The sequence below is a fragment of the Giraffa tippelskirchi genome, chromosome 11 (genome assembly GCF_054371585.1).
Source record: "Giraffa tippelskirchi isolate mGirTip1 chromosome 11, T2T-mGirTip1v1.2.pri, whole genome shotgun sequence".
Taxonomy (NCBI): domain Eukaryota; kingdom Metazoa; phylum Chordata; class Mammalia; order Artiodactyla; family Giraffidae; genus Giraffa; species Giraffa tippelskirchi.
In genome coordinates this window covers 115150842-115175327 of record NC_137285.1, presented here as the reverse complement: position 1 = coordinate 115175327, position 24486 = coordinate 115150842, and the positions used below count along the sequence as shown (strand labels likewise).

At 43.9% G+C, this 24486-nt stretch overlaps 2 protein-coding genes and 1 long non-coding RNA gene across 27 annotated transcripts in view; 2 read left to right on the top strand and 1 right to left on the bottom strand.

Moving 5' to 3' along the window:
• USP47 (ubiquitin specific peptidase 47) overlaps positions 1-9843 on the top strand; it is a 109578-nt gene extending 99735 nt beyond the window's left edge. For 14 of the 21 annotated variants that reach the window (XM_081545230.1, XM_081545239.1, XM_081545238.1 and 11 more), the window contains 8 exons: positions 811-986; positions 1338-1418; positions 3075-3190; positions 3547-3665; positions 5415-5545; positions 7266-7313; positions 7400-7530; positions 8357-9843. In XM_081545230.1, the coding sequence (XP_081401356.1) occupies positions 811-986; positions 1338-1418; positions 3075-3190; positions 3547-3665; positions 5415-5545; positions 7266-7313; positions 7400-7530; positions 8357-8531 (977 nt within the window). In that variant the 3' untranslated portion in view covers positions 8532-9843. Of the gene's footprint in view, positions 1-810; positions 987-1337; positions 1419-3074; positions 3191-3546; positions 3666-5414; positions 5588-7265; positions 7314-7368; positions 7531-8356 lie in introns of all 21 variants that reach the window. The other 7 variants (XM_081545236.1, XM_081545240.1, XM_081545234.1 and 4 more) reach the window with 2 other exon arrangements.
• A 2601-nt stretch (positions 9844-12444) lies between these two features.
• LOC145527367 (uncharacterized) lies at positions 12445-16106 on the top strand. Its single transcript, XR_014069716.1, has 3 exons — positions 12445-12580; positions 13699-13773; positions 14513-16106. It is a non-coding gene; the product is annotated as an uncharacterized LOC145527367 (long non-coding RNA).
• DKK3 (dickkopf Wnt signaling pathway inhibitor 3) overlaps positions 15545-24486 on the bottom strand; it is a 51493-nt gene continuing 42551 nt past the window's right edge. For 3 of the 5 annotated variants that reach the window (XM_081545248.1, XM_081545246.1, XM_081545247.1), the window contains exons 5-8: positions 20727-20819; positions 19265-19409; positions 17958-18114; positions 15545-17138 (exon numbers count right to left, since the gene is read on the bottom strand). In XM_081545248.1, the coding sequence (XP_081401374.1) occupies positions 16919-17138; positions 17958-18114; positions 19265-19409; positions 20727-20819 (615 nt within the window). In that variant the 3' untranslated portion in view covers positions 15545-16918. Of the gene's footprint in view, positions 17163-17957; positions 18115-19264; positions 19410-20726; positions 20820-24486 lie in introns of all 5 variants that reach the window. The other 2 variants (XM_081545244.1, XM_081545245.1) reach the window with 1 other exon arrangement.

Below are 24486 nucleotides of genomic sequence, written 5' to 3'. Positions count from 1 at the left end.
TGAGTGGCTTATAAAATAACGGACAAAGATTAAAATAATAGCATTAGAAAAAAATAAAGCACATCAAAGATAATCCTATTATAATGCAAAGAGAGCTTAAATTGAAGCTTAGAGGAGGTTGGAGTTTCTGATACATGTAGATATTTCTGTTTCAGTCTAACCGACCACATGATAAGACAGACATCTTTGTATGCTAGTCTTGACATTTTTAGTGGAAATCCCAGAACTAGATTTACTGATTTTTCAGTAAATCTAAGAAATTAGATTTTGAGGTAATTACTATTATGAAACTATTCTAAAAGCTTGATTAACTTATTAACCTCACTGAATTGACAGTAAGATACTATGAGATAGGTACTGTTATTATCTCCCATTTTTCAAATGACAAAATGCAGGTACAAAGGCTGCTGACTTGCTCTGTGTCTTGACAGCTAGTGAGGACGCAGAAGAGGCAGGGCTGAGACGCAGCCAGAGCCTACACTACTGCTGTGTAGAACTAGAAATGCATGTATTTGAAAAAAATTCCTGTAAGTTTGGTTTTTAAATTAGTGACCAAAATGAATAAGCAAATATCTCACACTTAAATATCTCAGAATATTTAAAGCTATCAGATTATATGTAGCATATGCTCAGTGTCCATGTCCATTCAATGTAGTACATTAGCTAAAAGTCAAATAACTGAAAAGGGGTACTTTTTCCTGCTCATAGTGTAGTTAACAATCTATAATCTGCTATATTTATACTCTTAAGAGGTTTCTTTTACATTTTTGTTTCTGTTTTTTTTGTGTGTGTATGTGTTTGTGTGCTTAGGGTTGATGGTGCATGTTGACAAAAGAATTACTCTGGCCACTTTCAAACAACATTTAGAGCCCTTTGTTGGAGTTTTGTCCTCTCACTTCAAGGTCTTTCGCGTGTACGCCAGCAATCAAGAGTTTGAGAGCGTCCGGCTGAATGAGACACTTTCATCGTTTTCAGATGACAATAAGGTTGATAAAAATAATTCTGAATAATTAGAGTCTGTTTTAAATGGTAGATTTGAGAACATCTTCCACTACTTCCAAGTAAGGTGAAATAGATACCCTAAAAGGATTATTTAGTGATTATTGGGGTTTTTTGTTGTTGTTTTCTCCACTCATCTAACAAACATTTGTTAAATGTTAACTGTGTGTCAGTTACTATTCTAGGCATTGGGGAATCAGAGGTAAAAGATATACCTGTTCTCAAACAGCCCAAAATCTAGAGAATTGGGGGGAGAATCCTAAACAGTTCGGGTGAGAATGGGTAGTTTATTCTACTGAGACACAGTACATCTTTTAAAAAGTGTATTTACTTTGTAGATTACAATTAGATTGGGAAGAGCACTTAAAAAAGGAGAATACAGAGTTAAAGTGTACCAGCTTCTAGTCAATGAACAAGAGGTAAGTGATATACTTACAAGCAATGTAAGGTCACTTTGGGTAGTTACTCAGAACATGCAGTTTACAGATTTTATTACTAGACACTTCTTTTTATCTCTCTGGTGGCTCAGATGGTAAAGCGTCTGCCTACAATGCAGGAGACCCGTGTTCAATCCCTGGGTCGGGAAGATCTCCTGGAGAAGGAAATGGCAACCCACTCCAGTATTCTTGCCTGGAAAATCCCATGGATGGAGGAGCCTGGTGGGCTACAGTCAGTCCGTGGGGTCGCAAATAGTCAGACACGACTGAGTGACTAAGCACAGCACAGCACACAAAAGGAATATTTCTTTTTAGGGAATGTTTCAGTTGTGCAAGCCATACTATCTCTGTTGCAACTACTCTTTGCTGCCATTATAGCACAGAAACAGACATAGGCAGTACATAAGCCAACAGCAGTGACTTCCTTCCAGTAAAATGTCACTCAGAAAAACAGGCACCAGATTGTGGCCATCAGACCATTTTTGTCATCCCCCTGATGTAAAGTGTTGCTACAAATGCTGGAATGGCATACATTTTCTGCTTTTCAAAAGTGGATTTGTTCGTGCTTATTTTCTGGGAATGATTGTATAATGATACAGAAGGATGGCAGCTGACCTGTAGAGTAAATACTTTTTTAGTTCAGAGAGTCATGTTTTAATTAGCATTATATTTAGTGCCTCTTTGTTCTCTGAGTGCTTACAAATATTAACTCCTTTAATCGTCATCAGTTAACTATTATAAAAGTACTATTATTCCCACTTCATAGGTTAAGAAACAGAGGTGCAGAGAAGTTAAGTCATGCCCAAGTACATATTGCTTTTTTTCCCCTTTATTTATTTATTTATTTTTCTTTTTTTTTAATTAGTTTATTTTCTGTTTTTTTTTTTCTGTTTTTTAACTTTACAATATTATATTTGTTTTGCCATACATTGACATGAACGTATTGCTTTTAAACAGTGGATTAAGAATCTAAACAGACTATGTTCTAGGGGAGTAATAAAATATCTTAGTTCCTGTGATATTTAAGATGGTGGTAAATACCCAGAAGAATTAAGACAAAGACACTATTTTTAAGACATTTATAATATCTCAGTGAAGACCTAGACAGATGTGAAAAACAGCAAATAAGTGGGTAATGTTTTCATAAAATGCCTTCATTTGTTCAACAAATATTTTATTAGGCATCAGTTATATGTCTTAGGTGTGAATCATTACACTCATTTTGACTTATCTTTCTTTTGACTTTGGGGTTTGTGGATTCTGTATCTCTTTGGAGACAATTAATGGATGTATTTGAAAAATTAGTATTCATTTCCCTCATTTTACTCTATAAAGGTGATGATCATTGTATTATAAGAAGAGAAATATGAATGTATTATCATATCTAATCTTCACAATGACTCTGAGGAAGATATTGTCCCCAGTTTACAGATGAGACAACTGAGGCACAGAAATGTTAAATAAACTTGCTCAAGATAACAGAGTTAGTAAGTAATGGAGCCAAGATTTAAATCTAGGAAGACAGACTCCTAAACCCAGTCCAGTAATTGTCACACTATAAAGTACAAATAAAATGTTTTGTTGATCCTCATTTTCATGTGTAATTCAGGGTGTAATTGTTTATCTTTACATTCCTAGCCATGCAAGTTTCTGCTAGATGCTGTTTTTGCTAAAGGAATGACTGTACGGCAATCAAAAGAGGAGTTAATTCCTCAACTCAGGGAACAGTGTGGTTTAGAGCTCAGTATTGACAGGTAAAGTAAAATTACAGTGTCATCGCAGTTTGAAGAAAGACTGTGGTCAATTGACATGAATAGGTATAATTTTCTAAAATGAAGAATTTTAAATTCCTGTACCATTCAGAATTTTGTACTGTAGATTAATATGATAGAACTAAGCAAAATTATTAGGAATTGGTCTGAACTTCCTCTGCAGGACACTCAATTTGATGTCTTGAGATCATTTCATTGTATTTTCCCAAAATTTTAATGAATAACCACTTGACTTGTATTTGAACATTTCATTTTTCCTTGATGTCAGATTCATGTTACTTTTTTTAAGTTAAGAATTTCAAAGTATAGTAGTTTAAAATATCTTATCACATTTGTAGGTTTCGTCTAAGGAAAAAAACATGGAAGAATCCTGGCACTGTCTTTTTGGATTATCATATTTATGAAGAAGATATTAATATTTCCAGCAACTGGGAGGTTTTCCTTGAAGTGCTTGATGGTATTATCAATATTTTTGTGGAGAAATATCAGAAGTTCTCTAGAAATAACCCTGTAGCTTTTCTCAAATAATGAGCTGCTTCTTTCTTTTCTCTGGGCCCAATTTGCCTTTTAAATATTTCTTCTTTTCTCTAATTTTAAGAATATGAATTCCTCCTTTCAGGGAAGTTGCAATTTCATAGTTGTATTTTTAGTACTTTTTACTGAAAGTAAAAATTTCTTGGCCATGTTTGTTTTTCAGTCTCTTTTTTCAGGGAAGTTGCAGTTTCAAAGTTGCATTTTTAGTACGTTTTACTGAAAGTAAAAGTTTCTTAGCTATGTTTATTTTTTAGTATCTTTTTTCATTTTGGCTTATTTGCTTTGAGGATGTGCTATTAATTTTTCAGAAATTTTGAGAACAATAACAATACTAGTTTTCTAGGCTATCACAAAGTACCATAGCCTGGGTGGCCTAAACAACAGAAATTTATTTTCTCACAGTTTTGGAGGCTGGCCATCTGAGATCAAGACGTTGTCAGGGTTGGTTCCTTCTGAGGGAGAATCTGCTCCATGCCTCTCTCCTAGTGGTGGTTTCTTGGCAGTCTCGTGTTCCTTGGCTTGTAGATGCCTTGACAATGTCCTGGTCTCTGCCTTCATCTTCACACAGTGTGCTCCATGTAGGTGTTATATCTGTGTCCCAGTTTCCCATATTATAAGCACACTAGTCATATTGGATTAGTACCCACCTCAATTGACCTCATTTTAGCTTGATTACTATTGTAAATTCCAAAAACGGTCACAGTCTGAGGTACTGAAGTTCAGGACTTCAACATGTTTTGGTGGGGGACACAACCCATATAACCGTGTAACAGTGACCGAGAAGAGCAGTGTGTGTTAATTATCAGTTACTCCTTCTCTGAGTATCTGGGGCCTTATAGAGTAATCCCTGTGTCTGGGTAGGCCAAGAAGAGATGAAGGACATAGACGTCACCCTTGTTAGGAAGGAATATATATTGGCGGAGATGAATGAGCCAGAATATGTCACCGAATGGTGGATCCTTGCATCAGTATCATTTCAGTATATATTTTAGCATCAAAGTGCTTGAGTAAGACTTAAGTCATGTGATTAAATCTAAGAAACATTGGCCTATAATTTGCCAGACATTCTGACCCATGGTGCTGCAACAATGAATAAAGACCAGTGGTTGCCCTCAAGATGCACAGTGTATAGGAGAACCAGAACTACAAACCTGTAATTCCAAAATGATAGGTGCTAAGAAACACATCAGTGCAATTGTCTCTTCTGTACATCAAAGAGAAAGGTGACAGTTGAGCTGGGTTTTTGGGAGTAAAGTTTGGGAGTAAAAGAGAAGGATTAATGATAGCTTGAGTGAAAAAGAAGATAAAGTGAAAGCTGTTTGATTATGATTTTAGATTGTGGAATGGTAGGAGCCAACAGAGGAGCAAAGATTAGAGGTCCAAAGATGAGAGTAGTTGGGAGAGCAGTGTCCAGCAAGACTCACGAGAGAGTGAAATTAGGAGTCCTGGTGGAAGGAGCGCTTGTGGGGTTATGAATTATCTTCTGAGACTGGAGGGAAGAGAGAGAGAATTTTATTCTGAAAAACTCCTTGGGATAACCGGTTTCTTTTATGCCTACGTTTTAAGAATAATACTTGAAGGAAATCTTTTTGTTTTTGAGGCAATATAAGAAAAGGCATATTATGAATCTTTAGGGTAAATAGAATGATGGCCTACTCTTGCATATTCTTAGGGGTGGAGAAGATGAAATCCATGTCACAACTTGCAGTTTTGTCAAGACGGTGGAGACCTTCAGAGATGAAGTTGGATCCCTTCCAGGAGGTTGTGTTGGAAAGCAGTTGTGTTGATGAGTTGCGACGGAAGGTAAACTCGTTTTAAACCAAATGAACTAACACATTTTTCTCTGTGTTGCATAAGAGAGACCCTACCAAGTGAGTGCCAAACACTGATGTGGCATCCTCTCTGTTTCAGTTTCACCTTGTGCCACATGGTCATTGTTTCTTAGGGCTGCTGATGCTTTGAAAAATTATGTTGACTTCTGGCCATCCAAAAGTGAGCCCCCACTTTCTGTTACTTGGATCAACTTTGCCCTAAGTAGTTAGGATTAGAGTTACTAGAATAAATTGCTACATATATTTAAAAAACCAGATGAAGTATAATTAGAGAATCCAGCTGAAGGTTAGGGTTAGCAAAGGTGAGACTCCTAAGGATCCCTGGAAAAAGGGTGAATTATTCATAAGTGGTACTAGGACAGTTGGCATTTTGGGAAAAAATGTATTTCCATATTTCACACCAAAAAAATCTAAATGTATTCAATTTATATTTAAAAATATAGTAAAATGATAAATGTTCTAGATGAATATATTGAAAATATGTTTATAATCCCATAGAGGGAAAAGTATTTGTGAGTATAATACCAAAAGCCAGAAAAGGAAAGATAGACAATATAAAAGTTTAGATCTTCTGCACAGCACCCCCTCAAAAAAAAATTTTTAAAGCAACACATATACAAAACTAAAAGAAAGGGGAAAACATATAAAACATATGTGAAACATGTCCAAATTTAAAAGCAGATACAAATAAACTGGACAGTCTAAAATAAGCAAAGAACACAAAGAACATGAATAGGCAATTCATAGAACAAGAAATACTAGTTAAAACAATAACAGCAGCAAAAAAAAAAATTAAAAATAGAAGACAATAATAGCATTTTTTACCTCTTAAATAATGATGAAGATTTAGAAAAAAAAAAAAAAATATCTAGAGCAACAGTCCCCAACCTTTTTGGTACCAGGGACTATTTTCATGAAAGGTAATTTTTCTTTGAACCGGGCAGGGTGGGGGAAGGAAGTGGTTTGGGAATAATTCAAGCACATTACATTTATTATTCACTTTATTATTATTATACCAGCTCTGCCTCAGATTATTAGGCATTAGATGTTGGGAGGTTGGGGACCTAGAGTCATCATGGTTTGGGTAAAACAGGCAATATCATACACCTTCGATAAGTGATTAAATTGACATAAATTTTTCAGGGTTCAGCTTGGCATTGTTTATAAACATTTCACATGTGCAATTGCACATCTAAGAATTCAGTAAAAAGAAATTTGTAGAGATATGCAAGGAAATATTTACAGAGTATACATATTATGTAGAGGTGTAACTGGGAAAACCTAAAAACATGCTCAGTGTCCATCAATTGGAAATAAAATGGTATATTTTTCAACTATTGAAGAGAATGAGGTTACTCTGTATCCTGTTTTTTATAGGTTATATAAAGTTATCATATAGATATATTTCATAGATACAGCTTTATATATTTTATAAATGTGTATATAGTTTATACATAGAAAAGGTCTGGAAGGAATATATTAATACTAAATTGATATTTGAGACATGGTACTTGCAGATGGACTGGGGAGGCAATTCTGCTTCCTGCTTTCAAAAAATTTTATATCAAACATATGTTACTTCTTTGGAAAAAAATCAAAAGTATTTCTGTGTTCACAAGGTGAAAGGAAAATTACTTGTTTCAGCAAACTTAGTTTTTAGGTGAACTCATATAAAATGTTTCCTGTTACAGCTTAATGAAATCAGTAGAATTCCTTCAGAAGATATTGAGTTTGCCAAGGTAAGACCCTGAGAGTGTTTAAATCTGGGTACTAATGCTAAGTAAACATGACCAGCGGTGACATTCATTCATTCTTTTTTCCTTAGGGTAGAGGAACTTTTCCCTGCGATATATCTGTCCTTGATATTCATCAGGATTTGGACTGGAATCCCAAAGTTTCTGCCCTGAATGTCTGGCCTCTTTATATATGTGATGATGGTGCAGTCATATTTTATAGGTAACACTCACAATGTTTTGGTTATTTCTAGTGATACTACATTTTTGTTGTACATCTTATTTTTCATAAGCAGCTTTATGATTGTTACGATATAGAATAGCCCTGACCAGTAGAAATACTACAAGCCATATATTGCATTTTAAAATTTCTAGTTAGCCACATTTTAAAATGTAGAAAGGTAACATTTTTTTAATAAGTATTTCTAACCCACTATATCCAAAATATCATTACATATAAACAATATTAAAATCATTTCTAAGATATTTTGCATTATTTTTCTTGTAGTCTTAGAAATATTATGTGTTTATTACACTTGCCACCCATCTCAATTTGGTTCATACATACTTCAGTAGACACACATGGCTAGTGGCTACCGGATCTGTCATTATATATAGAGAGAGGAAAAAGAGTAGTCATTGGAGCCTGGCAGATATGTATTCAAATTTAGCTTCATTATTTATTTACCTAGGTCCTCATCTGTAAAATGGCATCAGTAATGTCAGCCCTGAGGGATTTTATGAGAATTTGAAATACTGCATTTAAAAAAACTGGCCTAATGGCTGTTATAAATAGATGTTCAATAAATGATAGCCATTATTAGACTAATAGTAACATGGAAATTATTCTATGCCATTTTTAGAAGTGAATGCTGTGTTAACATAATAAACACATTAGAAATCTAGGACATCTTAGTATAAGTTATATAACTTAGGTGATGACAATCAGATTTTATTTTCTCATTGAGGAGCATTACAGCTTTTAAACATAAATTAAAACAGGCAGATGGCTATACTGGTCTAATGTGTCATTAATATTTTAAATGTAGGGATAGAACAGAAGAATTAATGGAGTTGACAGATGAGCAAAGAAATGAACTGATGAAAAAAGAAAGCAGTCGACTCCAGAAAACAGGACATCGTGTAACATACTCACCTCGGAAAGAGAAAGCACTAAAAATTTATCTGGATGGAGCACCAAATAAAGATCTAACTCAAGACTGACTCTGCTAGTGTAGCATTTTCCCTGGGGGATTTTGGTTTTAATTAGACGGTTCACTGCTACTGTGTAGTGCCATGATGGTCGGACATGGTTAGGGGTAACCCAGTGACACCAGCACTGATTGGATGGCCCTTCACCAATCAGAAGGTCAGTGCCCAGTGGGCCACTGTTTTGACTTGGAATCATGTTGTGCACTATAGTCAAATGTACTGTAAAGTGAAAAGGGATGTGCAAAAAAACAGAAAGTGAAACCTGCTACTAGAAAAGTGGGAAGGGGAATGAGTAAACTTTTCTTGCGGACAGATGTGCACATAGCCGCTAGTAAAACCAGCCTCAAACAGGATGCTCATAGCTTAATAATAAAAGCTGTGCAAAGGCCATGAATGAATGAATTTTCTGTTTATTTCACTGATACACACATTACCTCATTGACAATTCAGAAGTAAATGCAACGTGTGTTGACTCGTGGAAAGCAGCAAAAACAGGAGCTGAAGAAAGAAAATCTTAGAACCAGCCATAACCCAGTAAAGAATCGTGAAGTTGTGTTTTTATTTTTTTCATTTTTGGCAAAGTATTAAGAACATTATTCTGGAACATCAAAACATTTCCCTAGACCGCTCCCAGCAGGTGGCAGCTCAAATTGCTGCGATGTTGTAATTATAACTGATTGTATGTAAGTTATGGATGTAGAGAATTCATTTCACTCGTTCATTCAGCATGTAAATAAAATTGATCCTATTGAGTTATCATAATTGCAGTTCAACTATTTCCCATGGTTATTCCTTTTACATATCATTCATGATGTACATTTGTGTACATTGAGAGGTATAGCAGTCTATGTAAATGTAACCCTCAGTGAGGTTCCTCAGCACTGGGTCCCATACGATTGTATTTGCCTTTGTTAATGAGGTTTTTCTGTTCAGTGGCTTCAATTTTTTTCCTTTTGTACATTTATCTTTGAAGATTTACTTCAAGTTTGAATCTTCTAAAACCTTATAAGTCCCAGTTTAATTTTTGGAGTTGATACGTAGTTACATGTAGTTTAACTTTGGGGAAACGTCTTAACATCATGTTGAATAAACTTACTAGGAAGTCAGGTCATCGCACAGGCTAATACAGTCACCATGATTTCATTGCAGAGTCTATTAGAATCATCAGGTTTGCTAAATACAGCAATTCAGTGAACAAAATTCTACGTCAATTTTGAAAATGCCATCTAATTTATAAAAATCAATAAAAAGGTTTTGGTAAAACTTTTTCATGCCAGATGCTGTTTACAAACAATGAACATGCCAATAAAACATTTGTTCATTCTGTGGTGTTATTTTAGTTATTAAACTTTTGTGGATGAAGAATCTGGGTTCAGAAGAGATTTGTTTTCTTTCAGTACAACATTTTGTAACATATTGAATAGTTAATTCTGTGATAATGTATGTTTACAGTAAAGTTCTCGTAAGAGAGATGAAAAGATGTTAATATTTAACTTTGGAGGATCCTGTCAATATTTCAGAATCAAAAATTTACCCTTTTTTCCCGTTTAAGAAAGAATTAAAAAATAATATTAACAAATGTTGGTTGCAGTTTGAATGTAATGATTGAGAATTCCATAATATCTTAGTCTCCACCAGGGGGAGAAAAAATCTTTTCTAAGGTATTTTTGTGGCTGATTTTTATTCCATATAGACTATGTAGCATTCTGCTAAATTGGATGGCAGTACTGTTCTGGGTTTGCATTAGTAGACTTGATGGTATTCTCAGAGGAAAACATTAAGCATTTGTAATGACTTGTCTTTCGGATCGCTTAGATTTTCTGGTGTAACATGATGGCTACTTGGTTCTGGTACAGGCCTGCTTACCTGGGATACAGGGGTTAGTAAAGGTGGTTTCTGCTTTCAAGGACTGACTGGAACAAAAGAGACCGATTTGTTAACAAAATGGGTTTGGGGCCTTGTTTGGTTTGGTGTTCCTGTAAGAGTAAATAGTAAACTTTCCATACTGCTCCTCATCCTGTGCCTTCTATCCGTGTTTTGTTTTGTTTCGTGTTTGCTGCTTCTAATTGCAGGCATATTACAAACACCAAGAGTAAAGAAAATGTATATTTCATTATAGAAAAGAAAAAGCTTTTTGCTCTTCAGTGCCTGATAGAAGACACTATGTTGCACTTTAAAAATCTCAGTAGAAAGGGATGGTGATTTCAAACTGATTTGTGGCAATGGAAGCAGTCATTTGTGGTGAAGAGATTCATTTGTCAGCCTTCCTCAGAGAATCAAGTGAGCACCTCTAAGCCAAGGGACAGTGGAACCTGGTGATCACTCATCTACTGAATCTTCTAAGGCTGTGGCAGGCCACATGCAATTAAGTGTGACCCTGCCCCCCATGGCTTATGCCAAAGTTTTGAAGAGGTTTTACTGTGGGGCACATGAGTTTGTGTCAACCAGGCACACTCAGTGAGAACCAAGTACTTGCATATCTGTGGCAGGGGCTGAAGGTCAGGGGTGAATTCTGGCTCTGTTTTCACAACTCTGCCTTGGTTCTTTATCTGGTCTCTGCAGAGGTTTGCTAGATAAACATCTACTTCTCAAACTAAATGTAAGGGACAGCAGTCCATAACAAGATAAAAGTGAGGGAAGGAGCTCTATACTACAGTGTTTGCTAATCTCTTTTGTAATGGAATGGAAAGTATCGATCCTTTAACTTTCTGAGAAAACGGGAGTGAATTCTGCCACAGTCAGTTAGCTGTTGGTTGCCAGGCTGCACTGTTAGGAATGGTATCTAGGCTGAAAGGAGACAGCTACAGATTTCCAGCATGGTCCGAGCTGAAGGGTGCACAATATCAGAGCACTGCAGTGTTATTGCTAAATTTGGAAGTGACCTGTGAATGTATGGAATACAATAAAATCTTTTATTCTGGTTCATTTGCTAGTTTTTCCTTTTCAGTTGGCTGTTCTGAATTTTGTCCCTTTGTTTAGCATCAAAACTAACCAACTCTTGCACTTGTGACTTGCAAATTATAGTCTAGACAATATGGAATAGATGATAATCTGAATTAGTAAGTTTTTTTTTTTGCTAAATAAAAGTATTCCATCTAAACAATTCTGTCTAATTTTTGCAAAACAAATCAATATTTTGGTCACTAGCAGTCAAAAGCCTTCTAGGGCCAAAAATCCTTAAATCCAAGGCAAAACTGTGTGCATGTATAGTTTTCTAGGGGTCTAGTAAATGCTTTTTTTAAAATCAGATTTCCAAAGGAGGTCACCACCCAAATCAAGTTTGTAGCCAAGTAGGCTTGGTGTAGAGGACAGGACATCAGAAGATGCTCCTTCAGTGTCCTTTGTGGGGAAGGGGGCGCTATGAGCATTTGGTTAGATACAGTGTTAATTTTTGAAACTTTACTTTCAGAAACAATACTTGTCAAATTCAAGAGTGCATTAAATCATGTTTAACGGTTTAGAAAAGACTAGGGGCCAAGCTAGGAGGGCAAAAGAGTGCTGGGGGGGAGGTGTTCTGCCCATCCCCCATGATAGTACCACCACCTACTTCCCTCACTGGTCTTCTAACTGGTCAGAGCCTGAGAATTTACCACGTCGGGGGATCATAAGTGGACCCCAGAACCTTGCCTTAAAGGTGAGTACCATGCTCCATCTCTGCTTCCTTGGTTCACAACCTGTCCCTTCCACCAGTATAGAGAGCATCCTTCATGTTCAGCCTTTTATAATGCTGAAGTAACCAACTGAATTAAGTATCACGTTGAGATACGAATAGTAGAATGGTTCTGTTTTTCCAGTATCTGTGCTAGCTGTGTTTTATTGAATACAGTTTCCCACTGGAAGAGGACTCTCAGTGCAATCCTATAATTTTTAAGTCACTTTGCATCATTCAAACAATCTGATCTTGAAGTTTTTGTCATTTGATTCAAAGGTCTCCACCCCTCAACACACACACAGTGCCTGCTCGATGTGATGCTCTCTGCTTAGGAAGGGAAGGAGGCTATGGTCAACACTCCCACTCCCCGCTGGCTCCTTCTGCACTAGCTCTATGGATCGCGGAAAAGGTAAGCAAGAGGGCAAAGAGCAGCCTCCTGTTGGTGGTGAGGTTACTGTCTCTCACAGACACACATGTACATTCCATTATGGTTTATCACAGGATATTGAATAGTTGTGCTATACAGTAGGACTTTGTTGTTTATCCATTCTATATATACCAATTAGCATCTGCTAATCCTAAACTCCCAATCCCTGCCCTACTCACCTCCTCCTTGGCAATCACCAGTCTGTTCTCTATGTCCATGATTCTGTTTCATAGATAGGTTCATTTATGTCATATTTTAGATCCCACATCTAAGTGATATGGTATTTGTCTTTCTGACTCATTCACTTAAATACAATTATTTCTAGTTGCATCCATGTTAGTTTTATTGCCGCTGCCTCATAGCAAGTCAGAGAGAGAAATAACCTGTTTTCTAAACACTGATCTTCCAAAAGAGGATTTCTTATGGCTCCTTTGTCATCTTAGGTGGGGCGATTGAGCTGCTGCAGCGACACCTCTCAGCAAGCCCTACGAGGAGATGCCTAGCTCCACAGCTCGGCTCTCAGCTCTCTGCCTTTAGAAACCCGGTCTGGCTATCAAAACATAATCTCTAATCTATTCGGCTTTCTTGATTCTGGTGAGGATGCACAAACCCCAGGAGTACTTCCTGCCCTTTATTCCACTGTTCCCTTCCACCACAGCACACCCCTTGTTTCTCTTTTCAGCTCTCATCCTTCAGCTTTACACCCCTTTGTCCTGCATCAAAAGCACAAAGAAACAGGGTAGGGAGGCTGGAAAAGACTTGGAGGAGTAAAGAAAGGGAGCAGGAAGACAATATGAAGAGGAAGCTGGGAAGAATCAGCAGCAATCATTTTTGTTCCATTATATTCCTCTTCCAGCTCAGTCTAAGACTGGGTGGGTGGATGGACAAGCCAGCCACTCACCTGTGCAGAAAATGGGGCTCAGACTCAGAGCTTGTACCAAACACTTCATTTTCTAAACTTGCTTTCCCACTGTAGGTTGGAAAGCAGGTGGGTTGGAATTCATAAAGCTGTATTTCGTTCGCCTTTTGCTTGTTTTTTATTTCAAACAACATAGACTAACAGCACTTTATCTGTCTTGTTCGTGGTTGGTTGACTTTAGGAGTCAGAAATAGCAGACAGCAGGACTGCTTTCCTTCTCAACAAATTCAAGGACCCAGACATTTATCATTCAGTGGTAAGTAGAATAACAGCCCCCAAAAGATATCTGTATCCTAAACCCCAGACCCTGTGAATACTTTACCTTACGTGATAGTTTGGTACTCACATCTTCCTGCCTAACCCTTCCTATTCCTTCTGCCCTCCTGAGAAACTATCATGTTTGAAACCCTAGTTCCACGCTGCTTCCCTTCCCGGAAGGGTAGGCAGGACGATGCCAGTACCAAACTCCACCTACCCTTTACACATTCCACTTAGAATCTTGAGTAGAGATATACCAGCTACTTGAGTCAAGCCTCTCATGTTGTTACATTTTTGTGGCTATGATGACAAAGTAGAACAAGATAATATACCTGCATATAAGCTCCAGGAGACAGGAGCCTGGTTTTATCTCATGTACCACTGTCTCCCTGACACCTTACATAGGGCCTGACATTTAGTAGGTACTCAATAAATTTTTGGATGAAGTAATTTTCAGCCTCTTCTCCAAATGCTCAGTTTATCTCACCTCCCAGCCACTGTGCATTACTTGCAGTTACCCTTCTATACTATTCCTCCTCCTTGCCTCCCTCCACCTGTGGCCCAAAAATGCCCTTTCCTATTCCTTCTGCGCTCCTGAGCAACTATCATCTTCAAAAGCCAGTTCCAACCCTGCTTCTCCCAAGCCATGTGCTCCTTCAGGCTCCTGTAACACTGCAGATGTTGGGTTGATGGCTTGCTTTCTGTCAATGCTGCATTCAGTGTATCTCCCTCACTAGGCTGGGATACCTTCAGGGAAGGGACCCTCTCTGGATCAACTTGGTACCCCTAGGGCATATCACAGCATCTGGGCCTGAGTATCTGGTGAGTAATAAGGATGCAGAGTGGTCCTGATGATTGTTGGACACTAAAGAGAGAATGGCTGTATACTGCATCTTTAAATTATCAGTATATCCTGGGCATACTGTACTAGATAATTGTTTGACGTCTCTTTCACTTCAGCTTTTTGAGTCTCCATTTCATCTGCTAAATGAAGAAAATACTCATGGGTTTAATGAAGACAGTTAATATGAGTATACTGTCTAATCTGGTGTCTATCACCCATATATCACCCTGACCTTCATATATAGTAGCTTTATTATTATGAATTATGGTCCTTGAAGATCTGTGTTCAGTCCAGAACTGCAACTGATTATAGCAGCCTCCCCTCAAAAGGGGCATGTGCTGTGTTGTGTGCTTAGTCATTCAGCCTTGTCCAACTCTTTGTGACCCAATGGACAGAGGAGCCTGGTGGGCTACAGTCCATGGGGATTCTCCAGGCAAGAATACTGGAGTGGTTGCTGTGCCCTCCTCCAGGCGATCTTCCCAATCCAGAGATCCAACCCAGGTCTCCTGCACTGCAGGCAGATTCTTTAGCATCTGAGCCACCAGGGAAGCCCAAGAATACTGGACTGGGTAGCCTATCCCTTCTCCAGGGGATCTTCCTGACCTAGGAATTGAACCGAGGTCTCCTGAATTGCAGGCAGATTCTTTACCAGCTGAGCTTCCAGGGAAGCCCCAAAAGGAGCTTACACATTCCATTTACTCTTCCAGAGACAGTGAAGCACTGACACTCTTGAAGACTAATTCCCATCCAAAAATGGTTAACATTTCTAAAATATTTTGATGCTTCAGTTGCCTGGAAATTTTGCATTATGGAGGAGTTTTTTTCCTTTTTGGACAATGCAGTTCATTTTTATTTTTTCTGGCTGAATGGGTTTTCTATTTATTTAAAGTCAAAAGGAAAAAAGAAGTCCAAGAGTTACAAAAGAGTAGTTTAAGTGATTTATACTTGGTTTCTAAATGCAACATATGTGTTTATACATAATTAATTTAAAACTCAAAGAAAGCATGCTTATACAATTGTGACTTTAACATTTAATAACTCTGTATGCATACATGATGGAAACAGTCCTTGACACCTGAAAATATCATTTATGGAACAGCATACAATTCAGTGCTCTCAGCTTGGACATTACAACCATATTTCATAGAGCCTTGCTTGGTTTGATTTTCTCCATGTGGCTGATAATGGTCTTCGGTTGTTGGTAAGTGATTTTACAAATTTTATAATCCTAGCCCTACGATTACCTAAGTACTGTTTCTGGCAAGTTAACATATATTATGCTCCAGTCATGTGTACCTTCAAAGCTCCTTATGTAACTGACTGCCACAGGAGGCAGTGTTAGTCCTGTCTGTCTCCACTAGAATGACAGCCACTCCCACAGCGAGGGGAACGCTGTATTTCTAACAGTAGAAGTTTAACCTTACAGGGATATGTGAACTAGTTTGACTTTAGTTCCAGATGTGCCTCAAAAAAAAAAAAAAGAAAAATCTCATCCTCCTCATAGGGGGACTTTTGGCACACAGACGCTGATGGGGAGCAGTAGGGAGAGCACTGGACGTGGAGTCACACCTGGGCAATCTGCTGTGGTCTTCACTAGCTGTGTGACTTGGGCAAGCAAGATGACGTCTCTGAGCCTCCGAGATCCTGACCAACGGGGAGACCAACACCCCCCTTCAGCAGGCTGTGGTGAGAGGACGTGGACTGCTGCCCTGGCACAGAGGTAGGAGCTGAGTAACACTGCTGAGAGGATGAATGCAGGCAATGCGGAAGACATCTCACCTGCAGCAGCTCAGGGCAGCGCGTGCCTGTGCCCACGGCGGGAACAGCATGACAAATCCACCGGTTGCATTTTCACAGGTTTACGTTTGCAAAGCAGGGCATTCTTCTCCACGTGTCTGAGAGTCAACATTCCCCTAAAATCCATCATGGGGAAATTCCGCATCCCCTTCCATCCCCTCCCCCCACCCAACAATGCTCAAGGCAATGTCATACAAAATGAAATGTGCCATCTGCCAACCAGCAGAGGCAGAGCCACCAATACTTTGGACCAGTTTAGCAGCCCTGTTCTGCTTCAGCCTCCCACACCCCAGTCTTCCCCAGGCACCAGAGCTGTGATGATGCACAGTGGGGCGGGGGGTGCTGGACAAGGGTGCAGCCCCTCAGGTTGTTTCAAGCCAGAAGGAAAATGTACTGAGAAGAGGCCACGGAAAAAAGCCTGGTGAGCCCACACCTAGGGACACAGCTGGGGAAATAAATTAGCTACTTCTATTGCACGTCTACCCACACAACAGGCCTGGGTCTAAATCTCTTCTCCCTCCAGCAGCTCAGAGGCAGCCCCGGGCTCCCCAAGAGCCATCTCCACTGACAGGCTCCTCTCCAGGTTCTCCAGCTCCCGGCGCACCTCCTCCATAAAGCCTCCATCTTCATACTCCTCGGGGGCCTCTCTGGGCACCAGGCTCTCCCCGTCCTCGTCACGGCCCCCGACGAAGGTGGGCTTGCACACGTACACCAGGCTGTGGCTGTGGAGGGAGGGATGGGGAGCCCTCAGACTAAGGCTCCGCCCTCTGCGCGACGCCAGCTCAACTTCCCCTAACCTCCTGCCTTCGAACACGCTGATGGAGGGACACCCGTGAGCAGGTGTCCTCAAACGGCAGCTCTCCCGTGTCTAGCGCAGGTCTGTCCTCCTGTGACTGACCCACTGGGGCAACCCTGAGGACTCTGAGGTCTGACAGCTTACAGACCCCTGCCTGCCCAGGCCCCCAGGCAGTAGCAGCCCCTGAGAGCTCACCCGCTGTGCCCGTGGGGAGCCCTGGGCCTCATGGGCTGGGTCTAGAGCTCTATCTGCCTGCCCAGCCACCCTGGATTCTGCTGGGAAAGAAGGCAGAGCAGTGGCCACTGAGTGAGACGCACACTGAGAAACCAGCCTCCAGCAGGCCTGATGCCTCACATCCCTCTGCGGCCTCTAACTCTGCTGGCCGCTGTCCCGGGTTCCCTAGTGCCTCTCTGGCTGCACCTTCTGTCTCCTCTGCCCTCTTCTTCTCTGGTCGTCATCATGATGGGCCTGGGAGCCCTCCCCACCCAGTCTTTTTTTAAGGGCATCTACCCAGGAGGCTTCAACTCCCTTCCTGGATGAGCCCAAATCTGTACCCTGGCCACACCTTGAGCCCTCATTCTAGAGATCGCTATTGGGCCCTCCATCTGGGAGACCCAAGGACACCTCAGACTAAACCTGTCTTAAATTAAATCCACATCTCCCTCCAACTTCTGCTCCTGGGTCCCCACTGGGTGGCACCTCCTCTGCTCTCGGCCCCCGACAGGAAGGGCAGGTGGGACCTCACCTATGGGGCTGGCAGAGGAGGCCACTGGCACATGGGCATCGGTCCAAAGCTCCATCGGGCTCCAGCTCCCAGGTGATGAGGTCCAGAAGCCGGCTGGCAGGGTCGTGGCAGAGTTCACCCTCCACGGGCAGGGGCGTGCACACAGGAAACAACAGACCTAGAACCGGCCGAGAGTCACGTCTGCGTGCCCAGCACCAGGCAGGCAGGCACCAAGAGAAGGATCAGAGAAATGGGGTGCAGCCCCCACCTTCCACTGTGACCCCCAAAGGAGAGGTTAGGATTGAAGGTGTGGAATGGTAGGAAACAAGAATAACCGCATGGGCTCAGCAGGGGGAACAAGCTGAAAAGGCTTGAGCAGTTAGGACTGCCTGGAAGAGATGGGCTTGTGCTGGGATTTGAGGCCAGAGGTCTGAAGAAATTAAGACTAGAAAAGGGCATTGAAGTATTTTTGGACAGGCAGGAATTACTGCAACAAAATACACATATATGTGTTCAAAGAAAAACAATCTGGAAGGATACAGATAGGACTGTTACCTGTACCTTCTAGTTTTCCTACATTGAAAATACATTTGTATAATTAAAATATGAAAAGTATATGTGTGTGTGTGTATATATATATATAAAGAAACAGAAAAATATAAAAAAAAGGGGGGGTGGGTACAAAACCAACAAAGGCCTGAGGTTGGGCTGGTGAGAAAGGTTGAGGCAGTGAGATTCCCAAAAGAGCCAAGGAGTGAGTGGAGAGAAAAGTAGGACAAGTAAGCTGGACCCAGCGAAGGAAGGGTCTCATTGAAGTGACAGGACAGGAGCAACCACTGCCCCCAGAGGAATGCTACCAGCGAGTCATGTCCCTGAGGAAAACTGCTGGGGCAGCAGGCACCGGTGGACTGGGCTGGGGGAGGGGCTGGGGGAGCACAGAGCCAGCCTCACGGAGCGGGGGGGCAGTGGGAAAGGGGGCACGGGCGAGCAAGTGGGCGAGGCCTGGAGTGAGAGGAGTAGGGTGAGGGTCTGCCCTCATTCACACATCTGGGGGTGTCCCTCCCTCAGGCGCATGCATCCTGAAAGAATTCAGTTTCTAGGCATCACAGACCCCTCCCCCCCCAAAAAAAAGAGACAGGGACACAGAGAGCTGGCCTTTGGCCCCAGGCAGAGCTCGTAGGGCTGGGACACATACCAATGAGGACCGGGGACCCTGCCCAGGAGGGGGTCCCTGAAAAGGTGTGATAGCATGGATGGGACCCCAGGAGCCCAAGTGTGTTGGCGCTTGGGACAGGGCTTGTCCAGCGCCCAGAGGGGAGCCCGCGCACCTCTCTGGAAGGCACAGCACAGCCCCGGCTGGCAGTCCCTCTGGTTGTCACAGATGGTCCCGTTGCCGCCTGCAGTAGAAGCTTTGCTGCAGTGACCCCACACACACAGCTGGTCTCCGCAGCACTCTCTGTCTCGGGTGCAGAGCTGCAGGAGGAGGGAAGATATACGATCCAGCTGCTTACAGACCTGGGGGAGCCCAGCCTGTCCCTACTCCCAATCCTGGAGATAGCACAGGTCAGCTAACCCCATCCTCCTCCCACTACAGACAGGAGGAAACCAAGCTCCTAGATCTGGGGGCCTTTTAGGGACGCCAAGGGGATGGAGATGAGAGCTGGGTAGGTAGAGGGAAACAGGGCATCTGCAGGAGTTCTACGCAGCTCGAGATTTTACAAAGGATGGTCGCATTGTCTGGGTTCCCCCACAGACTTGGACCTCGCCTCCTTTTTGGCTTATGGCCCACAGACACAGGCAGCAGCGAGAATCTGCCTGCTTAAACTAAGGCCCAAGCCTGGGCAGCCCCTTGGATGGGCGGGCCCTGGGTGCCTTGGCTCCAGAGAGCGTGGCACCCAGCAGCCGCCCAAGCACAGGTAGGGCCAGGCAGGGCAGCAACAAGCCCTTGACTTTCTAAAGTTGTTATGAGGGAAGCATGGAGGGAGTGTTAGTTGCTCAGTCATGTCTGACTCTTTGGGACCCCATGGACTGCAGCTCACCAGGCTCCTCTGTCCATGGGATTCTCCAGGCAAGAATACTGGAGTGGGTTGCCATGTCCTCCTCCAGGGGATCTTCCTGACCCAGGGACTGAACCCACATCTCCTGTGTCTCCTGCGTTGGCAGGCGGAGTTCTTTACCACTAGGCACCTGGGAAGCCCTATCAGACTGTGTGATTGCCTTAATAACAGAAAGGACAAGAAAGCCTATATATGGCCTGGTCCAAAGCATCTGTTGGGCAGAGGGAAAGTCTCTCTTCTCTGGCTTCCTGCTCCTTGGTGGAACCTCCATCTGGAACATGCTTTTGCTTCTTCCTGGGCCCCCTTCTACCCTCTTGGAGCAGACTGGGAGGAAGATGTGGGGGGGGGGGGTGCCCCTTCCCTGCCCAAGGGCTGCCCTGCTGTTGCTGGCTGTGTCTACTGGGATGGGTCTTCCCCAGGAAAGGGACGAGGTGGGGCCTCCTCCTCAGACCTCTCTCCCCATCTCTGGTATCTATGAGGCAGGCAATGGGGCTAGAGATCACTAGGTGGCTAGGGTGGCAGCATGCCTGCAGACAGCTTCCTGATCACCCCAGGATTCAGCCCCACTGGACACATGGACTGGCTCTTTCAAGTGTGGACATGGTGGGGCCCTTTAGGAGGCTTTCAGGAAGCCCAGCTGAGAACCGTGGGCTGCTGGCCTCCTCCCCCAGGTGCCCTTTCCTGGCCCCCACGGCTCAGGTGCTGCTGCCCCGGGGTCTCTGGGCATACTCACAGTCTGCTGGTCCCGGCACGGCTGGCAAGAGTACTCGAAGCTGGAAAACTGGCAGTACCTGCTGGGCCCGCAGTCCTCGTCAATGATGCACTCCTAGGGGGCGGGGGGTGGGGGGCGGGAGCAGCTTCGTCAGTGACAGGCAGACCAGCTGACCCCTCGCCCTGGAAGGGCCAAGCCCCACTTTATCCCACAGTCTCAGGCCGACGGGCCCTTGCCCACCCAGCACGCCCAGGCTGCTGCCCTCCAGGGTGCTGCGGCCAGCGCACACAGCGGAGTCTGTGTCCAGCCCTCCCCCTCACACACCCGGGGCTGGAGCACGGAGACTCTGGGCCATTCTTCAAGGCAGAGCAGATGGATTTAATAAGAAGAGCTAATGAGCTCCAGGCTCAGGCGGCTGCACAGGAGGGGCTGGGGTCCAGGCCCAGCAGACCCCTGCTGACAGTGAAGGAAAGGGCTGCAGAGGCTGTGCGGCGGGGCGGCTGCAGGGCCCCTCCTGGGGGTCCTGGTCTGGGGTCCAGGGCTGCCCAGCAAGGAGCTGCCAGTGTTGAAGGAGGAGGGTGTGGCTGGCACCAAGCCCTCCAGCCCAGGTGCCTTCTCAAGGGTGCCAGCCCTGCTCGGCAGGAGAGACAGTGAAGAAAGGGAGAGAAGGCATCTCTCCACCCTGAGGCCCAGAAGAGGGAGGAGGCCACGGCAGAGGCCGCTGTGGCCCGGCCAGTCACCCATCACTGCAGGAGCATGGCTGCTTTAGCTCCAGACCTGCTGTCAGGCTCAGGTCTGGGGAGTGGCAGCTTCTGAGGGAAAGAAGGGCAGAGGAGGTGAGAGGCATCAGATCAACCACTGACAACCCCTCGTGGTACCAGCCCTGGCGGGCTCCATGTCCCTGACCTCCCTTCATGGCTCCACCACCAGGCAGCAGGGAGGGGTTACTTGCCCCACGCTGCCAAGCTGGAAACTGAGGCTCGGAGGCCAAGGGGCCCCCCAGGATAGTACAGTATTCAGGGTAGGGGGCTCCCCTCCACCACCAGCCCTTGGCTGTGAGGGGGTTTAGGGCTCCAGATGCAGCCGTCTGAGACCCACAGAGAGAAACTCTCCTGAGGCAGGTGTTCTGGGGCCCCAGCAAGCCTTATGGAAGGGTTGAGGGGAGGGAGGGACCTGCCTTCTCCTTCTGCCTGGGCATGCGCCATGCTGAAAGCAAGCATGGAGCCAGACCCAGGGAGGCCCAGATGAGCAGGCCCTGGCCTGAGTGTTTTTGAGCTGAGTTACCTAGGGCTAATGGGTATGGACAGGAGACTGTAAACAGGGTCTTCTAAGGACACCCCCAGGACGAAAGCATGAGTGCAAGCCTAGGGATCAGCAGGGAAGCTCTGGCCAGGCAGCTAAGGGGATGAAGCTCTGTTCCTGGGAGTGACAGGTGTGTCCCCTAGTCAACAATGCAGGGCTGAGAAGGTGGGCATTCAGTTCAGGGCAATTGTAGGTTTGGCTCCTGCACAGGACAGCTGTAGCCCTGGCCTGGCACTGATCCCCAGCCTGGCACACCCCAGAGCACAGGTCATGCTTTTGTTCACCAAGCAAGGCTTGCCCAGCAAAGAGGACCATCAGTCCCACTGGACACCACCTCCCCACACCCCCTCTGAGGGATGACGAGGAGGAAGGCCAGCCTGGGGACATGGTACAAGTCATCCGCATGTGCCTGGCTCTACTCACCAGGGGCTCCAGCAGGGACCAGGGCTCTGACACCTCTGAATAAGTGCAAAGTGATTTGAATCTCTTCTGTCACTTCTCAAGAAACTGTCGAAGTGTAACCGAGCAGGACCCTCTGGGGCCTCCCTGGGACAGACCCCCATCCCCTTTCCTGTTTGCCTCTTGTTGGTAGAAAAACTTTAGCCTCATAAAGCCTTCCCTGAGTTCCAAAGAACAAATTTAATCAGAGAAGTGAGAAAATGCAGAACCATAGGAAAACAGTCAAGCAACACAAAATAATAATAGTTTAGCCATTAAACAATGTTTAGGACCTTTAGCTCCTCCTCCAGGACTACAGACAATATTCAGAGCCATAGCCTTCAGCTGTTTGACAGACAGTAAAACCCCACCAGGTGGAAGAAGTTACCCGTATGCCGACCACAAACACACAGACCCCAGAAGAGCTGGGACGAGAAGGTTGATGATGGTGACTCCTGATTACCTCGCCACCAGCCAATCAGAAGACTGTCCACGAGCTGATCACACACAGGTGCAACTCTCTCCCTCTCCCTGTCTTGAAAAACACTTTCCTGTGCTCTATAGCGGGTTCTTATTAGTTATCTATTTTATATATAGTAATGTGTATTTGTTAATTCCAAACTAATAAGAACCTGCTATAGAGTACAGGCAACTCCACTCAATACTCTGTAATGGCCTATATGGGGGAAAAAAAAAGAGTGGCTGAATGTAAATATATAACAGATTCACTTTGCCCTACACCTGAAACTAACACAACATCATAAATCAACTATACTCCAATAAAAATTAAAAGCAAAAACCCTTCTCTGAAATCCATCAGGGAGTTTGGATCTTTTGTGCTCTAGCCACAGGCACTCCCTGCTTGGCCTTACAACAAAACGCTGCACTTTCCTTCACCACGACCTGGTGTCAGCAGATTGGCTTTACTGCATGTGGACAAGCAGGCCCAAGTTTGGTTCAGTAACAGAAAGAGCACACACTGCCCCTCACCCTGCAGAATGACCTAAAACTGCTCTTCTCTGTGTCTCCCCAGCATCCCCCTCATTTTGGCCCAGCAGCCCACCCCTCCACCCCCCACCCACAGCTCCGCCCGTGGCTTCCATCACCATGGCAAGCGCAGCAGCCCAGCAAGCAGGGTCTGCCTCTCAGAAGGAGTCGGTCTTGTCCCTGGCTCCCAACGCAGCAACCCGAAAAGGTCCACATGCCACCACTGCTGTTCTTACTGGTGAGAAAACTGAGTCTCAGAGAGGGTGGAGAGCCTCCTGAATCAGGCGCTGAGCCAGGGGCAGGGCTCTCAGTCTGTGGGACCCCAGAGTCCATAAGTAAAGCACTCAGCCACCGTGCCTTCCTGGACACAGACCCAACTCAGCCAGTTCAACCAGAGGCATCCTAACATACTTTCCAAAACAGAATAGCAAGAGCTTGCTGTGGGAGTGAGGGGGAGTAAAGTAGAGGGCCCACAGGCACCAAGGCTGTTCTCTGAACCAGGCAACATTTTGAAGCACTGAGATGCAAATGTGAATATGAGAAGGCCCTTGCCCTCAAAGATTTATCATTCAATTTTAAAAAGGCAACCCAGCAGAAAAGGAAGGAAGGGTAAGAACAGACAACTTCCTGCCAGAGAAACTAGTTTGTTTTCCTCACACAGAAAAGATATTTGACCTCGCCAATAACCAGGAAGACACGACTTAAAAGCGCAGGGTACCATGTTTTCACTTAGAACAGAAACAGAAAGGCCGATCCCATTTGCAGAAGGCAGAATACTGGCCCCCCTGCACAATGCCCACACCCTCCTCCCTGGGAGATGTGGACATGTCATGTTACATGGCAAGGGGATAAAGTCATGGGTGGAATGAAGCATGCTAATCAGCTGACCTAAGGAAAGAAGCCCAGGTTATGCAGGGGCATCCAGTGTATTGGTAAGGGGCTTTCTGCATGGCAAGGAGCAGCAGAGTCAGTGTCAGAGCAAAGCCATGTGCAAAGACCCCACCCACCCAGTCATCCAGACCTCACTGGCTTTGAATATGGATGCTCCACGGAC